Source organism: Caloenas nicobarica, chromosome 2 (assembly GCF_036013445.1).
Source record: "Caloenas nicobarica isolate bCalNic1 chromosome 2, bCalNic1.hap1, whole genome shotgun sequence".
NCBI lineage: Eukaryota > Metazoa > Chordata > Aves > Columbiformes > Columbidae > Caloenas > Caloenas nicobarica.
In genome coordinates, this window is record NC_088246.1 from 100,928,967 (window position 1) to 100,948,447 (window position 19,481).

Genomic DNA, 19,481 nt, shown 5'->3' on the forward strand with positions numbered 1-19,481 from the left:
TATTTTTCTCTACAATTCACTACTGCAGAATGCTGATTTATGAATGATATTTTAAAATTATAACATCGTTTTATACTCTGAAAGAGTTTAAGGAGACCAAGAAGACAAATCAGGCTGTATCAATGGCATTCTTCTTTATTTTTGCGTTCACTTTGAAATGTTTGCCTCTAAGTAGAGTTGTGAACATGAGCAACTGAGCTTTTAGGAAAACAGTTCCTTCTACTGGCCTGCAAAACAAACCTAATCGGTGGCTTCACGTCCTTAGCACCCAGTGATGTCACAAACTCAAGTGACATTTAATCTGTTTTTCCTCTCCTTTTAGTTCTTATAGCAGATTAAATCTGTACATGTTGTTTTTCAACAATGCATTTATAAATGTTTTACCATAAATGACTAAGATGCGCATTTATTTTTTTGTTACCTGAATATCTTCAAGACTTGGTCTCAAGACAACATTTGGAATAGCCAGTTGAATTTCAGCTTTGAACAAAGGAGCCTTCTGTGTCTCTACAAACTTGGTCATCTGATACCTAGAGTCATCAACACGCAATCGATGTCTTAAAGATTCTAAAGAAATCTTCATGCCTAAATAAATATAATGTTTAAGTGAGGTTATATTTTATTTACCACAATAAGCTTGGTTAAAAATCTTTAAATAATATTTAAAAATTAAACTTATCAGAAAAAACCAGACTCACATCTGACCAAAGAGTCAGTATTCTTCTGACAAAGTTGTCCCATCAGATTATAGTAACTACAGGACAGGCATTCTTGGCAGCGTGTTTTCTGTTTCATGTCAATATGTGTACAGGTGTATGAATCCTGAAGAGTTAAAGGGAAATTCTTAGGAATTACCCAGCATGTAAGTGAAATATCAACTATCTGACTAGGTTACAAAAGGTTACTTTTTACACTGTAGAGGTCTTACCTCCAAAGTTCTCCCATCATCTGCCTTCAACCTGTGCTGAAGAATGTCTACCAGTTCATACACACAGCATTCCACTTGCTGACTCTGTCTACAAAAACAACCTTACAGTCACCCACAGGGAAGCAAACATAAGGAATACCCTTTGCATATAAACCCAGTCCCACTGTGCTGTGAAGAATTGTATGTGTGGGGAAATACCCTTATATTTTTCAGTTTGTTCCTATTGCTTGGGCATACAGACAATGTAAGACATTAGGATATGCAGACTGTCAAGAAACCCATTTGTTGGACACTGTTATATCTGATTCAACTGGGCTTCATAATAATGGAAGAAAAAGAAGTTATTTTCCAGCTGTAGTGAATAAAACAGGTTTATCATGATGATACAGTGAGATAATCTGTGAAATTAGAATTAGTAAAAAAAAAAAAAATAAATAGAATGTATCTTATTTTGCACAGTGAGCATAGATATCTTTTGGAGAAGAACTGAACAACTACTCCGCTATAACCTGGAAAATAAGCACAGGCCAAAAAATTACAGCAACCTTGAGAATGTGAAGTCTTACATTAGCTAGTTACCATTAAGAACCGAGCAATTAACATAGGGATGAGATTTCAGATCTATCCATCTTCATTTCTCTTGCTACTGATAAGAATGTCACAACAAGAAAAATATGAAATGCTAAACACTACAGATGCAATCTTACATCTGCTCTTATCAAGACAATTGGGAGTTTCTCCCTGCATCCTGAAACCATCATTTTGCTTTAGACTAGTACTCTGTTAAAGTAAAATTTTACAAATAAACTCTCTATGCATAAAAAAGTAAAACATAAATAATCCCTTTCAAATATGGCCTTCAAATCTATGCAATGAATAAACCTACTGAGAGAGTTTGTGAGCAGCAGAGATAGCAAGCGTTTCTGTCTGTTCCAGGAAAGAAAGGACATCTATAGGTTCATCTTCTGGCAAAATTATCAGAGCAGTGTTCGACATATCCTCCAGAATTCTTTCAATTCTGCATTCCAGGGTATCAGCCGCCTCTTTCACTGCATAGTCCAACTTCCTCAGGGTACTATAAACATTCTTAATAACTAAGTGAGGAAAACAAAATGAAAACAAATAATGCAAAAACCAAACCCCTTAAATCTCATCTCTGCTTCCCACCCCGCCCTGCCTCCCACCACAGTATTACAATAAGACGAGGATTTAATGGCAATGAAATATGCAATTAAGGACAGGAACCAAAACATGATGGACTTACTCTATTTCAGAGACTTTATATGAAACCGTTTTATAACAAGTAGTATAATTGCCTTCAAAATAGCTCTTCTTTTTTTGTGTGTTAAAGAACATTGTCATGAAAAAGGTCAATAAAATATAGTGGAAAACTGATAGAACTGTCCAAAAATTATTTTGGTGCTTCTACATAAACCAACAAGGAAATCCACTACTTTTATTATTGTAATTAACTTACGCATTTATGGCTAAAATTCCTCTAGCCAAGATTACATACTAATTAAACCACTAGATTTCTTCTTTCATGTGTATGACCTAACTTGCTTTTGAAAGAGATAAAAGGACTCCTTTAACAGATGTGTTTATTAAACTAGGTAAAAATGACTGGTTTTGAACAGAATGGATAAATTCTTTCCCTGTCCTTCATACTTTCTTTGCAAAAATGAAATATGTCACCTGACACCTTTGTATTTGTCATTACTAGACAGCATCGTTTGAATCACCAATATTCTTTCTTACTGTACACAGAAAGAAATCACTATGATATCTAAGACACAGTGGCATGACAGCGGTGCCCAAATGCTGATGCTTTAAGTGGAAAATATTTTTTATTCCTCTTAGGAAGTTAATGATTGATCTTGTCTTTTTTATTGACTAAAATGGACAAATAATCCAACCTATATATATATATATATATAAAACGTAGTCCTAAATCCATTTTTTCACCTTTTCTCCTCAGTTTTAGTCTAGAAGACAATCACAGGCCCCCATACCTCTATGTATTAGATGAACTTAAGATATTAAGCTATGCATAGTGAGTTCAGCACATCCCTGGAAGGTCAGAGTTATTTTGTGAACACTGAACCAATAGCTAATTTGTAAGTATCCAACATACATTCTGGTCACCTTAGACATTGCATATCTTCAAAAAGCTATGGTGCACACCCTCGAGAAAAGCATTCCTTTCTCGCGGCAAATCCATTTCACCTGCAGCAGAAGGAAACAGGAGGCAGCCCAGATACTCTTGCTGCGCAACCTCTACCTTGTAAAAAAGGCCAGTTTCCACTAGAACAAATGCTGATCCAAAGAACCATTAAAACCTGAATTATAGCTATTCAGATACTTAACAAAGAATCATAGAATCATTTTGGTTGGAAGAGACCCTTAAGATCATCAAGTCCAACCATAATCTAACTCTAGCACTAAACCATGTCCCTAAGAACCTCACCTACATGTCTTTTAAACACCTCCAGGGATGGTGACTCCACCATTTTCCTGGGCAGCCTGTTCCACTGCTTCACAACGCTTTCTCTTGTATAGATGGAATGCTCTTCCTAAAATTGACATGGAAATATCTGGCTGGTACCACCTAATAGCATCAACAATTGACCACTTCTTCCCCTACTATTTTATGTACATTTATTGATGTTCAAAGAAGTCCATGACAGCTGCATGAGGCCTGGAGTAAGGGCATCCTCAACTTGTCCTATGAATGGTTTCATCACTGCTTTCAGCATAACAGGAATCCCATTCAGACGCTCTTTGTAATCCATCAATAGATTCTGGAGTCTGCAAGACATGATGATGTCAAGAATGTACTTAAGTCAGATATTTGAAACATAGAGAAGTTTGGACATGTTTTCTGTTAATAAGACTTGCAAGTTCTGGCTCTGTGTTAAAAATAAGAACTCTTCTTAGCTCTTCCTAGCTCAAACTAAGCCTCCTTCTCCCCACTAACAGCAGAACCAGAACGGAGACATAAATACCTCCAGTAAAGCGACTGTGATTGATTTAGAGAAACTTCCTTCCAAGGAAAATTAATTAGAGTTTAAAAAGCCAGGAAACTGAAAACATGATTTTTTTGTTCCCTTCTTCCTCTCTTACAAGACATGGTATGAAATGACACTGCTTATAAGAAAAGTTAGATCCAAACCACTTAGAACACCAAATCCCAAAGAAAAACAGTCCAAATTCTGAATCACGACCTACCAGTATAGTTCCATGAAGAGCAAGCTACATAATAAAGCTGCATAAACAAGAATTAGAAGTGAATGCAACTCAGAAGTCAGATACATAATGAGTTTCTTACAAGAACTGCTGAAAAAAAAAATGTAATAGCTGTGTTCTGGGCCAGATTAAAACCATGACTTTAAACATCATTGTTACAAACCATATACTGAGATAACCCATTCACAATATATCCAGAAGTGTTTTTCCAGTGTTGCTTAAGCAAAAATCTGCAATCTCTGAATATTCCTTCTTTGCCTGGGAAGTAGGTCTGAAGTCTTTTTTAGAGTAGAAATTAAGTTTGGATTATTTTTTTATTGCAAACATTTTCTGTTATTTTTGTTTCTCTTGGATGGCAAAAGTTAGGGCTGTGGCTTTTTGGAGCACATAGAGTTTGCCTTGCACATTATAAACTTTAGGTTAGTTTGTCCTAAAACACTCCACAGATGATTAATGAAAAATGTGGTATTGTAAGAGTGAAAGACTGAAAACTTTAACAATAGAAAAAGGAAGGAAGTGTTGAATTCTGGTATTTCTGAAACTCTTTGAACTTTGTCCCTTTTTGTCCACTTCTATTTAAAAAACTACCTAAAAAACACTCCTCACGAAGGATGGCTTTTTATAAGACCTGTCAGCTTTGCTTAGTGAGTTAGAGAATAATCAGCATCAGGGGGAATGAAAAGAACTCTTCCAGCACAGAATTAGACTGCTAAAATAAGCAGAAAGAAATTATTTAAAATCAGAAAAAGTTATTTCAGATATTCAACATAAGACAGCAAATTATAACTTAGGTGATGGATCACCTATACAAATATGTGGGTTGTGCCTTAATCAAGTGGTAAATTCCAGATTGTTTTTCTAACAGAAAAAAGCTTTTGATGTTAACAGTAATATTTTGTAGTGTAATCCCTATGTTATAGTGCATAGATGCCTCACCAGTACCTAGCAGCCTTACCTACAGAGCAGCTGTTGCAGTAACAAAACAAAAGCATGTAGGCATTTTCCAGTAATGAGATTTTTGTGGAGACAGGAACAACTGCATGTTACCCATATTACTATGGAAATGTAGGGGAAAGCAATTGAATTTCAATTAAACTCCATCAAAAGGAAAAATTATAATAAATCAAAAGCATATGCAACAGACTCAAAGCTTGGGATTCCCATTTGCAGATGAGAATCAGATCAAAAAACTCTTCACTCACTCCATTTGATGTCTTTTAATCTGTTCTTCATCTGCCCACAAGCCAAGGACAAGATCTGGAACTTCAAAATTCATTTTTTTCAGGTATTTTGTTTCATAAAGTACTTCCAAGACAACTGGGTCCAAATTTACGAGTAATTCCTTCATGTAGCAGTAAAGGGAAAAAAAAAAAGATATAGAAAATAAGGCAGTAGTTTGATGGTTACATGTAGTGTGATATAACTGGAACATATCAGAAGATGTAGATGACTAGATAAGATTTTTAAAATAGATACCCATGTTTCTACACAGAACTTCATTCTCCTCTGCAAACATCTGGAATTTCCAAAGTATTAATCAACATGTATCTTACACTGATTCCAATTTCCTGTGATACCTGCACTGTGCTCTAACACTTGGCTCCTGTGACTTCTTAAGTTTAATTCTAGTCCTGCAGCTACACTCTGTGGAAGGTAATTTGCCTTTTCATCTCAGTTTCTCCATTGTTAGACTAGGGAGAAATGTTGTGTAGGTTGATCTCTGTACACTTTGAGCCACTTAAGGCTATTAAGATGCTAAATAAATTTGAAAATGAGGTTCTAGTTTTCCGTTATGGAATAATTAGATCAAAAAATGACACATTTAGACCCTAATTTCTCTGCACTACAGCAGAAAAAATAATCAGTGAAGTAAGAACGGTAAGATTTTCTGTCTCAGCAAGCAGTTTTGAAAGCAAATTAATGAATGATTGCAATATACTCAACATAGTGATGTCGATCACTACAGAGAAGACCATGATTTAATTAAAAATTCCTTCCTTGACTAAAATTTTGGTTAACATAGAAAATAAAACATGAAAAAATATCTAAGAAGATGTAGATAAGTAAATAATAGATATGTATCTGCTGGGTATTGCCTCTTCTATGCCCTGAATGAGGCGGGAACTTTACAAAGAAGAGACATAATGAAGTCTGTACCATATATACACAAAAAGGAAAGTAAATTTAAAAAATTAAAACCAAAACAACACAACAGTTTTAGTAGTTCATTCTTTTTACTCTATCCAGATTATTTTAATGCTGTGCTTTTCTATCCATGATAGGATTGAAGTAGCATATAATACTAAACAATGCAACAGTAACACAAAGAATAAATCATACATACCTTGGTTTCCGGGTGCCTAACAAGTAAGGAAGCACACAGAGCATTTCTAGCCTGGTCAGCAAACCGGCACCAGGCTCTATGATAAATAAGTTCAAATTCCAAAAGAACTGCAGCCATTTGATTGTAGCTCTTAATAACCTTTTTCATTTCTTGCGTCTGCAATTCAAGGAAGAAAAAAAAGGCAAACACCATTTAATCAATTCCATGAGTCTAATATAGTAGAAAAGTCCTCTACTAGGCTTTTCCTCACCACCATTAGGAAAACAAAACAAACAGAAAGCTTTAAGTTGTGCTATTTTAAAGAAAAGGTAAGACACAGAAACATTAAAGTATATTTAGGAATTCAATTATTAAGAAGTACTTAACTGCTCTAAACAAAAGAACTCTTCCCAATTTTTCCTTCCAGTCTTAGCCATAAAACAACATCTATATTGTGACCTATACAAGGCACTGATGTCCCATTGAGAAAGCTATAAAAATTATATTCTTTCATGAAGTGTGGCTAGCATTTAAGGTTAAATATCTCAGTTCTCTTCATTACAGAGCACAGCAGACAGAAGGCTGTAAGCTTAGGTACGAGGCCAACAGTGCCACTACCAGGATTAACATGAGTGAAGCCTCAGAAGGGACAAAAGCACTGGCCTAAGTCATCAGCTTAATGTCTCATGGAAAATAATGTCCTCAGCCACAGAATAATAATGCTGCAAAAAGGAATTCAAATCCTGGAGCAAACACCAACACCTTTCCTGTTGGATGAGCTTCAATATCAGTTGCTAGAAAAGTGAGCTTAGAAGTATAAAAATAAATCATGCGTCTGTTAATAACATGCTTGAAAGCTGAGCATAAATCCACTTCTGCTGATTTCCAACCTTCAAAAGTGTGGTTTTCTTTTTAAGGAATGTCATCGGATGGTCGATTTTTCTGTATAACTGCTGGGCCCACATAATCTTCCCTGTTACCTAAAACACAAAAGATATGAGGTTATATTTCCATTAACTTAAAAAGAGTCGAGAAGCAAAGTCTTTGTTCTCTCTCATTTAGTTCTTTCTTACTGGTGGTATATTACGTGGTATAGGTGGATTTTCTTTTTGCTCCTGGTAGAGTTTACGAACAAACTCTAAGTCTTGGCTGTACTGCTGAAGGACAATGGTATACTTCTCATCAAGATCAATATGATTTTCTCCTATTTGTTCAAGCTTCATCAGAAGTCCCAGCATCTGTTCAGTCTAAAAAGGAGGATGGAGCATTTACTGCAGCAGATGTTAATAGATCATAAAGTCATTTTTCATAATTTTTTAAAAAATTTATAACATGTAAGTTTGTAAGTTGCTTTCTAAGAAACACAGAAAAGTCCATACAGACAAGTTAGTGAATTTTACTTCTGCATTTTGTCCCATGTAGAATATATTTAACATAGTATGAACCGAGAAACTGCTACCACTACAGTATAATGGAATTGAGGTTTTTTCTGACTCTCATCACACTTTTTTTCTGCAAACATTTGTGGTAGAACACCTACAACTTTATTCATGCTTCATTAACATCTCATATCATGATCAGGGCCTGAACCAACGAACAGTACTGACATTAAGGTGACAGATGGCAGAAATTATTTCATTACTCCTGCCAATCCAAAAGGAATAACTCAAAAATGCAACAGGAAGCATGGGCAACACCAAGAAGAAGAAAGAAAATAAACTTCAGAAAAATAGGGCTACAAAATCGGTAAGGAAAGAAGGAACGTAAAATTGGCACCAAGAAACAATGAACCTTCTCTTCCAGTGCTTCTGCAATCGACTTTTAGGACAGCTGTTACGGGCTTGGTGTCCTCTTACATTATCTCAGCCAGCCGCCAGCACAGTACAGAATGCTGGCAGTAATGAAGGAGCTCAGCAGGACCTATGGGTGCTCAGCCTTTCTGAGCACCAGAAAAAGTGTGTTGCATTTGTAAAATTACTTACAGTTACGGTCTTCTCAAATGAGGAATCCACAAATTCTTGTATGGACTCATACAATGCTGCAATTTGGTTCTTAAATTCAAGGTAATCTTTTTCAAACTAGAAAAGGGGGGGGAAAAAAAGGTAGCTATAGTGTTGCTTTCATGTAATACAAAATTATTTCCCTGAAGTTTTTGTTTTAGTCCCCAGTACATGTGTGCAGCACTGAATTAAAGAGAACAAGGACAACACCAGTAACAAACGCATTTACATTCTAAGCAAAGCAAACAAAAAAAGTGTTAGGTTATATGATTGAAGCCTCATTTTTATGAACACAGAGGAGCACAGAGGAACAAGGACAGGCAGAGGAAATCCAATAACCCTATCAGTGAACAGAGCACACTCACCACCTACACCCAGCACTGCTACAGCAGAGTGTTCAGCTCACTGTCCAGGTATGAAACTCATTGAGATGAGCAAACTGGCAGACTCTCTAGAGCATGTTACAGACTAAGGGAAGTTATTGCCTAGGAGATAAGGGGCTCTAATACTACAGTTTACCAGGGAAGAGCATTTTGGGACTGTACAAAATGTATTATAGGAGTTAGGGAAGAAGCAAAGGCAGGGATCAATGTGGTTTGTGGGAGGAACAAGTGTGGGAAAATGGAGGCACGATGGGATAAAAGGAGTCTGTCACTTGAACAGGTTGCTGGTCAGTATGCTTTTCCAGCTGTGCCCTGCATCTGATCAGTACAGTCTGTCTTGTCATCTTTCTTATCTCCATTTCTAACCATTTTCCTGGGTGAAAGGGTGTTCTCTTCCATATGCATGGGTGTGTATGGGAGTCTATGCACCAGCAACAGCAGCGAAGGGGCTTAAGGACAACTTACAAGAAAGATGAAGAGAGACTTTTACCAAGGTCTGTAGAGACAAGACAATGGATAACAGTTTTAAATCTACCCAAAAGAGTGTTGATTTAGATCGGACATAAGGAAGAGATTTTTCATGCTGATGGTGGTGAGACACTGGAACAGGTTGCCCAGAGAAGCTGTGGATGCCCCACCCATGGAAGTGTTCGAGATCAGTCGGGACAGGGCTTTGAGCAACCAGATCTAGTGAAAGCTGTCCCTGTCCACTGTGGCAGAGGGGCTGGACTAGATAATCTTCAAAGGTCGTTTCCAACCCACACCATTCTATGATTCTACAGAGACCACAGGTCACTGGGGCCTGTGCACCTGTAGAGCCAGCAGCTGGAGAGACTGGAGTGTGTTGAGGTCTAAGCATCAGCAGCCAGGCTAGGAACCATGGATCACAGCAACCAGAAACACCGCAGCACGTGCATATTGGGTGAGTGTGTGTAGAGAATACCAAACCAGACGAGGCAGCAAATAGCGCAAGAGGCTTGGGAACCAAGTGGTGGGGCAGCCACAAGTCTAGGCTGGATATTAAAGAGATCAGAGTGGTCTAAGAGTTGGCTAGCAGAGGGACCAGGAGGCCCCAGCCAGCTACCAGAGAGACAGTAGACTCTGAAGGTCAGCCACTGGTAAGGTTCTAAGTCTAGACCAACTACAAGAAAGAAATGTTTGCACGTGTGTGACTTTGTGTGTCAGCAACCAGGAGAGCAAAGGGATCCAGGGGTCAAGTAGAGAGCGGACTGATGGCCTAAGACCAGTTACTGGAGGGACCCACAGCCCATGTGTCTGTGTGTGTGTGTATGGGTCTGAGTTCCAGCAGCAGGAGTGGGGCTGTGGACCTTGGGGGAGGATTTCTAAGTTCAGGAACTGGGGAGACCTGGGTACCCAGGAGCCAGTTACTGGACATACTGTGTAAGACCAGCTACTGGAAGGAACCATGTAAATATATTTTCTACTAACAGGCCTTCATCCTGCTCAGCCAGAGAAGTACAGGATGGGGACATTAATACTGTTTGTATGATTGCTGTGTTTTCAGCTTGTGTTGAGCAGTATGGCTGGAACTGTGTATAAATGCATGATGTGTATGCGTGCATGCAGCCTGTTAGGAATTACACAACCAGCCTCGCAGCTGAGGGGACCTGGGCACATGGAGCTGTGACAGCTTCATTGCTATTAGACTCCCAAATTTGGCAGCTCCTAGCTATAAGTAATTTGGGTATTTATCTGTAATAATTTTTCTCAGAAGTCCAAAACACTGAGGACCTGCAAAAAGAGTTCAATGCAAACTTCTTCTCCAAGAAAGCACTCTACAAGCTTGGGAAGATAGTCCATAGTATACTTTGCTCAAATCATTTAAGTGTAGGAAAGCCATGCGATTTTTAAACAACTCCAAATGCCTGTTAAGAGTAAATGTTCACTTACAGAAAACAACCACACAGCAAGGATTACAGAAATGTAAGCCATCAGCCAGTTAGAAGAACGCCAAAGGTACTCCAGACTTAAACATTCAAAGGAAAGTTCCTGACAGTTGCAAGCTACAGTTCAGGAAGGCAGGAAAGCAAGTCAGCATTTCTATTATAGCACTCCTATTGTGGGGCTATCAATCCTGCAAAGCGAACAGGCTACAGCTCAATTCCAGCATGTACAGGCTGTACTAAAACAAGAGTCTGAGGCACTTGAAAAGTCCTTTGCAAGTTCTTTGCATAACTCCGGTGAAAAGCATAGAATTAAGGGAATGATTGTCCAATAAGTGCTGAATGTATGTACCTCTTTTTTTCTGTGATCCAGAACATCATACTGTTTGGATTTGGTGTTTGTAGCAATGCTCTGGTAATGAGTACTGATCTCTTCAATACCTTCTATTTTTATACGCTGGAGCTCTAAAAGGCTTGCCATCATATTGCTCATATCTGAAATCTTCTCCAAACGTTTACAGAATGTATCAAATTTTCCAAATATATAGTTTTCACTAACAATGAAAAAGCAACAGAGGGATTGTTATGCAAATGTATTTGTAACAGATTTTCTCTATTTAACCCACATATATTCTACCAGAACTGCTACCAAGTTTCATATAAAAAAACTCTAGTGTAATAATTACAAATCAAGTAAGAACCATTTTAAAGTAATGCATGTAAACCAGAAAATGCTTAATCCTTATATTTGTAAATTAAAAGCCTTTATATTTCACAGGAGTTACTCTTTTAAATAAGACATTTGCAGGAGATCAAAATGTGAATGTACAATACTAAGAAATGTCCCGTGCTGTAAGTGTCAATACAGGTAAAAATCCCCTTAGCACTGTGATAGACAAGCCAGCCCAAAGGTGACTAAAATTCTCCTGGAGTCTTTTCACTTTTATTCATTACTCAAATTTGTTGGGATTTCAGACCATACATAAACATATGTATTAAATTAACACATGCATGAATTCTCCTGCAGTCCCCTTGGACACCTGCTAAATCAAGTTACTGGCAAAAACCTGTCACTGGTTTATTCCTGAAAACAAACAAACAAATCAACCAAACCAAAACAACAACAACAAAAAACTCACAAACCTCTGCAAGGTCATTTCCCAATTATAATAAATACTACATTTTAACTTAATATTTAGCTTTTCTGCTAGCCAGCAGATATAATGACATCTCATTTGTAAATTGTATAAATGAATATGATTCAATATTAGAGTAAATTATTTACCTGAAATCAAATTGCCTCTCACTTCGATTTTCCTTTAGCTCCTCCCTAATTCTCTGAAAGCATGTTTGGTACAGTTCTTTGAGAGAAATGCATTGTTGTATCCTCTTCAGCAATTCTTGCCTGAGGAAGAAAGTACAGAAGACAGAAAATCATTCTAAGAAGGTCCTCAAAAGAGTATAAATAAAAACAGAATATTTCAGTCAGACATGCAACTTTGCAAAATAAGAATATAAAATTATATGTTACCTGAAAACATTCAAAATATGAGGATTACATTAAAAGTTTTTTTCTTAAAATTTGTTATCTACATTGCATATTTTTAGTGTAGGTTTTATTGTCATCAACCCAAAACTTTCACAGCATAGTCCAGAAAGGACATACACTGGGTAAACCCTGGCTCCTGAATGCCTTTGGCTTGGCCATTCCTCATCTTCTGTAAACTGCATATTTCTGATGGGTTTTCCTTCATTTGTTTCTTTGGTTTTTTCTATGCAGAGAAGACTGGAGAGGTATTTTTCCAGACTACAGTAAGCATGAGGAAAGTCTTGTTTCTTTAAAAAGATACACCAGGAACATCTTGGTTCCTAAGGCCACAAATAGTTACATCTTATACAGAGTTGTTCATTAACCCTGAGGTACTACTATGCATGAGATACATAGATGAGGCACGGAAATTAGCCATAAGCCATTTACTCAAGACTGTTGCTCCACTTTGGCTTTGTCTTTCATCTTCCAAAAGATCATTTGGAATGAAAATGAAAGTCAGACTTTACAGACCAAAACCACTACAGGGGACAGAGAGAAACTTCCGCAGGGACAGCAGCAGCAAATAAATAAACAAGAATGTCTCAAAAATAAATTCAGCTAGAATAAACAAACAAAAGTATTCTAATTCTATTTAAATTAATTCTTTAGAATAAACATAGCCAGTAGGTGATTGATTACCAGTAATTTCTGAAATCTTCCTTTTACCAACACCAAAATACAGGACGAAACCAAATTATTTATTAGATTCACTTTTACGTCTCCTAGCCTGTTACCTCAGTGTCACTTTTGACTTGGCTGGAATTTAAGCACAGATATCCTGACTGTCTATGATTGATGAAGCTTGTAACACCTTTTCCTTCTCACCTCAGTAACCATAATCTTGCTCCAGTTATACTCTTTCAAGAGGTTATTCAAATCATTACTTTTCTAGTTGATAACTTTAGATATCATGCTCATCTTAAACCCTCTCTGTGGTTTCTCCCTTCTCTTTTGCATGAAAATAATTGAGTTGTTCTGATAGTATGTGTTCTTCCTAGCCTATCTCCAGTTAACTTATCCTTCAGATAAGTGACATCACTTTTTCTGCCAGTGATGTCAGCATTCACCATCCTCTTGTTAAGTTTCATACAAGCTCTTCTGTGCTTCCACTTATGCTGTATGTAGCACTTGGGAGCAGCTCCTTGCAAGTAGCCTCAGAGTAGCTAACTCGTCCCTTCCTTGAAATGTCTCCTTTCGTTCTCCTGGCAGTGATGCCTACAGAACACCCAAGCGCATCACAGGGTTTGCTGAAAACACTGTCACTCCAGCTGACCAACGCTGCACGACTGCTGGTTTTTCTTCATCCCTCTTTCCTCCCTCATCTCTTTATTCACTTCTTATGTTTCAGATTGCAAACTCTTCTTATGTTTTAGATTGCAAGGTCCTTAGAGCAGGGGCAAACTTTTTGTTCATTTTCTGTATTGTGCCTAACATTTGCTGAAAACCTGGGACTCTTCCTACGCTAGGAGCTGTAACAAGAACAATAGAAAAGAAGAATAAAACTCATCTTAGGCATGTCTGACTAGCAAACTTACAGGAAATCTAGCTGTTTTAATTTAAGGTGCCTCATTAGCACCATTTACAGTCTTCATGTGTTTGCTCATACGGCATTGTCCACAGAATACTCAGAAAATTAAAGTCTGAGTCTCATCACTCACATATCTCGCTCCAAACAGAGCACAAATGAATTGTGATTCTGGTCCTGGTATATACTGTCTCCTTCTTCAACCTAACTATCCTGTCCACTAACAGCAAAACACAAATCTTAGATAGAACTTCACCAGTTTGTCCTCAGAGCTTCTTTATGAAAAACCTTAGCTCCCAGTTCTAATTGCTCAAGTGTGTTTTAGTCTAAAAAAAGCCAAAAATATCAAATGTTGCATACTGATAGCTCCCAGTTCTAATTGCTCAAGTGTGTTTTAGTCTAAAAAAAAGCCAAAAATATCAAATGTTGCATACTGATATATATTACATGCTTTGCAATAGTTTTTTTCACGATACATAGTAACTTTTTTTTTGCAGAGTACTTAATTCTACAGAAAATGAACAGACACAAGCTTAAAATTAACATGGGAATCAGTGTCTGATAGGAGGACAAAGGGCTACTTAAATTTACCTTTTAATAATCTTGATGAGTAATCTATAATCTTATTTCTAGTGCTAACAGAAGAAGATGGAATTATTAAAATTCTGTTACCTGTCCAGATCCCAGATTTTTGAAACACCTTCACAGAGGTAGGTCTTGCATGTGTTAATCATTTGATTAGTGATTTTAAGAAGAAGAGATGTCATGTGCTCTGACGTGTTGTAATATGGTGATGTACAGTAGATCATACAGATAGTATTCATTAAACTGGGTACATGTTCCATCATTGTTACCTACATCAGGAAAAAAATGGGAAAGTCAGCAATTTGAATTTCCTAAAAAATTAACACAATGGAAAATGTGATAGCGCTGGGAATACACTGGTCAGTGGATAAACATCTTTTTGATTGTAATACATGGTACTTGTAGACATCTAATTATGAACTGGACCATCCAATTCATTTGAGGGGACTTAAACACGCTATGACCAAGACTTAAAAATGGGGAATGGGGAATGAATAAATGAATAGGTCTTCTTCCAGAGTGGGATTTTCCAGAGGAAAAACAGAGGCTGTACTCTTTTTGGCCATGCCCTCCAGCACATGAAGGTGCTGTAGTCTCTTTTGCAAAGGAATATGCTACCTGAGGAAAAGAAGTCATATACTGCTATAAAAGAGTTGGCCTGCTGTACGAAGAACAGCAAGAAGAAAGTTAGCCATTGCTCATTTTGTCTAGATCTGTACAGAAGAGAAATACAAAAGGAGGAGGCAACAATAATCTCTCTCTTAGTGAGGACACTGAACTAGAGACTTTTCTGTCCCACAGAAATGCATGCAAGCCAGATATTCTGAGAACTCAAAGCAAGAGACAGTGACTGGTTTAGAAAAGTGGAAAAAAAAAAAAAAAAAGTTTGGTATGTAAAAGTCAAATCCAATATGGCCAAACAGTGAGTATTTGCAGAAGAAAAGCAGTGTGAAATAGCACAACGGATTCAAACAGAGTACAAGCTTTGAGAACAACATTTAGAAAAATTGTAAGCAGCTGGATTATGTGTAAATCTACTGAACCATGTAAGCTTAGACAGTTTTGCCTGCTGCTGTATCTTCAAAATTCATGCTCTCACTTAAAAAAATGAAATCTGAGACCCATATGGTTATGAAAGTAAGTTTTAGCATTTGAACCTAGATGACAGTAAATCCGTGCTACCAGCAAGAGAAGCAGTTTTAACCTGTAAAATAAGTGGAAGCTGTCCAATTTCAGCTCAACTGAAGGCTTAGGATCATTTTATGATATTAGCATTAAAACAATCACAAGTAACTAGTAACTGAAGCATGGAGACAGGAAGAGGTACCATATGTAAAGCCCAACCTCACAAAGACAATTCAGCTTGATATCAGGTTTGGAAAAACAACATCTTTTGCTTACTTTTTTCATGCCCTTCGATTATTTTCTGGAATTTCAACTTCCTTCTACATAAAAAAGTAGTATTATCTCTGGATTATTCAAAATCTGTAAACTCAATTCACTGGTGCCAAAAGAGTTAAGCTGTCCACTAATCATTAAGAATAGGAATTAAATGCTGAAAAGAGAATATCTTTCAGAAGCAAAAGCCTTTCCTTTCTTTTCTGAATTTCAAGTTAATTGTTGCCTTTAGAGTATTACTTACAGGTGAGACTTTGGCAAGTGGGCCAAAAAATTTATCCAATGTATATAAATATCTCACGTTGTCTTTAGCTTCATTGGCAGCAATTGTTATATTGCCATCCTGAGGGGAGAAAAAAAAAATAATACTGTTAAAATTTACTGAAGAGGTTCTTGCTCTTGCATGTTACTGCAAGACTATTATTCCATCTTGCAAACATTTTCTTTCAGAACGTTCTCTCAAATAAGACATTTCTTCTTTACATAAGAAATAACTACTTTTACAGGCAAAAATTGGTAAGATCTACCTGGCAATCAGCAATATTTTGGATATGATTTAGAAGAACTCCTTCCTTAAACCCCCAAAGTTTTCTTTCCTGATAGAAGTAACATAGTGTGGTTTCAATAATCCAACTTACATTTTAGAATGGTTTTAGCATGATACCCATTCTACAGAGCTTAGACAAGATCCCTGAAATGTACCAAGGTGTTTCCCATCATTTTTTAATAAACACTTGTTACGAAAAATCAGTTCACAACTAATGCTTGTATATCGTTCTGTTCATGACAGGTGAAACTATCCAGCACTTAGGGGGCAATTTTGTATGAAGAAAGAAATCTAGTTCATCATCTGTGGCTTGTACTGGCTCTGTACAGACACTCTCATCCAAATTCCATTTATCACAGAAGTCTGTGACAATGTTAAGCACAAAACCAAAAACTCTGTAGGCTGATACCCTTTTGCTGGTCTGTTTTCAAAACAGTATAATATGAATACCTTCTTAAGTGCTAGAAGTTCCGCATTCTGGTGGGGGGGGGGCGGGTCTGATTGGCTGTACATGGTCTACAGCTTATTTTCTGGCTTGCCTATCATTTTGACTGATAAGTTTACATTACAGATATCCACTTATCTGAAATAGCTGTTATGCTACAAAAAGCCAGCTGTCAATAATTTTAAAAGCAATATGATGAACTTTCTGACATCTCTACAGGTGGCCTGCTTAGTGCACAGCTGGAGAGAGACAGAAAAATGTTGTATTGCTGCATGGCTTTACTTTTGCACAACCATTCTGCTCACTACATTAATGAAAGACACATACAGAAGCATTGACTTCTTTTCAAGTCATTTATTTAACTTCAGAATCTTCAATGTTATATTTCAACAAATGGATAATAAACCACAGTACAAAACTAGCGTAAACACTCAAACCTATTTTTAGCATTGTGTTCAGTTCTCTGTGTATTACAAATACAGTATTGTACTAATTTAAAACTTTTATTAAAACATGGTAATTACCAGCTCTTTCCACTGCCTTAATGTCTTTGATCTTGCTGCCTGAAGAATACTTATGATTTTCTTTACTCTTGTACTCTTGATCTCACCTAAAAGGCTTTGAAGAAAGAAACACGATTAATACTCCCTTTGGAAATGAAGTTTACATCTATTTTTAAAAAACTTTTTTTTAGACTCTGTGAGAAATAACACAGGGATTTAACCTGTTAAATGATGACATTCTTGTCTTCCAGTGTTCCAGCTCTGCAGATGGACCAACGTCACCAGCTTCTCTTCTCATTTGTTCACTCTCCACTAAAACTTGTCTGATCTGTTTGATCCAAATCATGACCACTTCTTCCAGTTTCTCAGTGACCTCTGTGTTACTGCCTTCAAAATCATAGAATAGGATGGTCTCATAAGTACCAAGAAATAAATACAGATTTTTAACTACAGAAGTGAAATGTCCTTGTCAAACGTAAGCTGAAACTGTGTAAGCTGATGATATTCAAATCACTGATCAACAACAGGAAATTATTAAGACAGTAATAACAAGATGCACACACCTACAACCTGTATCTACCTACTATGTTACTCCTGCATATCCTTTAAAATGGAAACAGCTAAAAATACACTGAGTTCATAAGGGGAAAAGAAAAACAACAAACAGTAATGTGTTTTTGGGAGAATTGTGTTTCAGTGGTCTAAGAAATGCATTAAGTATTATGTGTATATTTTCTGCTTGTATTTCACAAGCAAAGGCTTACATCTCCACATTTCTCTCCTGCCGTTGCAGCCTATTCCACATCAAAAGCATCACGTAACTGACACCACTATTAACAGTCACAAAAACCCCCCACGATTCATAAGTCAGCTCATCTTTTAGATTGCCTTAGCAGCTGAAAGAGTCCGGTTCACTTGGCGCATTATATTTAGGACTCATGGAGCTTGTGCTACTGAACGGATCTAAAGAACTTGTCCAGCTGTATAATGTTATTGTCTCATCTTAAAACTCACTAGTTCTTCTGTGGAAACTGTCCTGCCCCAGGCTCATGTAGGGTTGAGAGGGCTTGCACAAGTATTGACTGGTTTGGCATTATTTCACTCTGAAAATCCATGTGGTGAAAAGAAATGGTGGAAAGCTATTGTTCAAAAAGACATAACTACTCTTTTTCCCACATAAGCATATACGTATATATATAAGACAAATTTTTATAAATTCATTTTCTTTTGACACACAGCCTTCAGAGCCAGACTTAACATCAGATATGATTTCCCCAGTATCAAAGAAAGTGAAGACTATACACACTAGTAGATGGCTACACTCAGTAACTACTTGGCCAGCAAACTAGGAGGAACACAGGCCACTGCATACATGATATGTCAAGGAACTACCTAATCTATAGATCTGTGAATTAAAGGATGGGCAAATGATTGATGATTTTATAATTATACAGTGAGAAACCTGGCAAGTGTAAGCAGAAAAATTTATACAGCTAAGGGAAGATGAATTAATTCTTCAGAGTAATTTTTTAGTAATGACAGAGCATTTATTATATAAACAGCATCATTGTGGTTGTTTTGACGTAGGAATTACTCACCTGCAGTTATGTAGTCAGATGGGTTCTGTAAGTTGCTGATATAAATATCAACATCCACTTTTGTGAGCTGAATTTTATCTTCTATATTTTGTCTTGATGATGACAAAGTACCCACAAATTTATCCACTGAATACAGAAAGTCTTGTATCTGGCTGTTCTTCAAGCCTTCTTTCACAGCTCCCCAGTTCTGAATATTTTACGATTTATGGGGGGGGGGGAAAAAAAGTACGAGGGTGACACTTCCTTTTGTTGGTGTTTTTTTTTGAACACAAAAGGTATCTTATTTTTCATTAGAAAAGTATTTCTTATTCAGAATATAAAGATTTATCAGTACGCACTTTAAAATACACTCATCTGTACCATAATGTAAATACTTTAAAGTGTGCATTGATTTAATTATTAGACAAGAGACAAATGAGCAAGAGGCTCTCGAGAAATGAAAATGTCTCCCTGCTCTCACTGTCTCCACACCGAATTGTTGTCTTCTTTTTTTTGGTCTGATTTG

At 36.9% G+C, this 19,481-nt stretch overlaps 1 protein-coding gene across 1 annotated transcript in view; it reads right to left on the reverse strand.

The window, feature by feature from the left end:
- LOC135985194 (dynein axonemal heavy chain 5-like) overlaps positions 1-19,481 on the reverse strand; it is a 169,318-nt gene that overhangs the window by 135,766 nt on the left and 14,071 nt on the right. The window contains exons 9-25 of the mRNA XM_065628249.1: positions 18,977-19,163; positions 17,600-17,765; positions 17,400-17,493; positions 16,128-16,226; positions 14,573-14,754; positions 12,070-12,189; positions 11,137-11,338; positions 8,480-8,575; positions 7,571-7,744; positions 7,388-7,477; positions 6,519-6,674; positions 5,377-5,516; positions 3,585-3,736; positions 1,815-2,022; positions 929-1,016; positions 699-822; positions 422-585 (exon numbers count right to left, since the gene is read on the reverse strand). Coding sequence (XP_065484321.1) covers positions 422-585; positions 699-822; positions 929-1,016; positions 1,815-2,022; positions 3,585-3,736; positions 5,377-5,516; positions 6,519-6,674; positions 7,388-7,477; positions 7,571-7,744; positions 8,480-8,575; positions 11,137-11,338; positions 12,070-12,189; positions 14,573-14,754; positions 16,128-16,226; positions 17,400-17,493; positions 17,600-17,765; positions 18,977-19,163 — 2,442 coding nt within the window. The remainder of the gene's footprint in view (positions 1-421; positions 586-698; positions 823-928; positions 1,017-1,814; positions 2,023-3,584; positions 3,737-5,376; positions 5,517-6,518; positions 6,675-7,387; positions 7,478-7,570; positions 7,745-8,479; positions 8,576-11,136; positions 11,339-12,069; positions 12,190-14,572; positions 14,755-16,127; positions 16,227-17,399; positions 17,494-17,599; positions 17,766-18,976; positions 19,164-19,481) is intronic.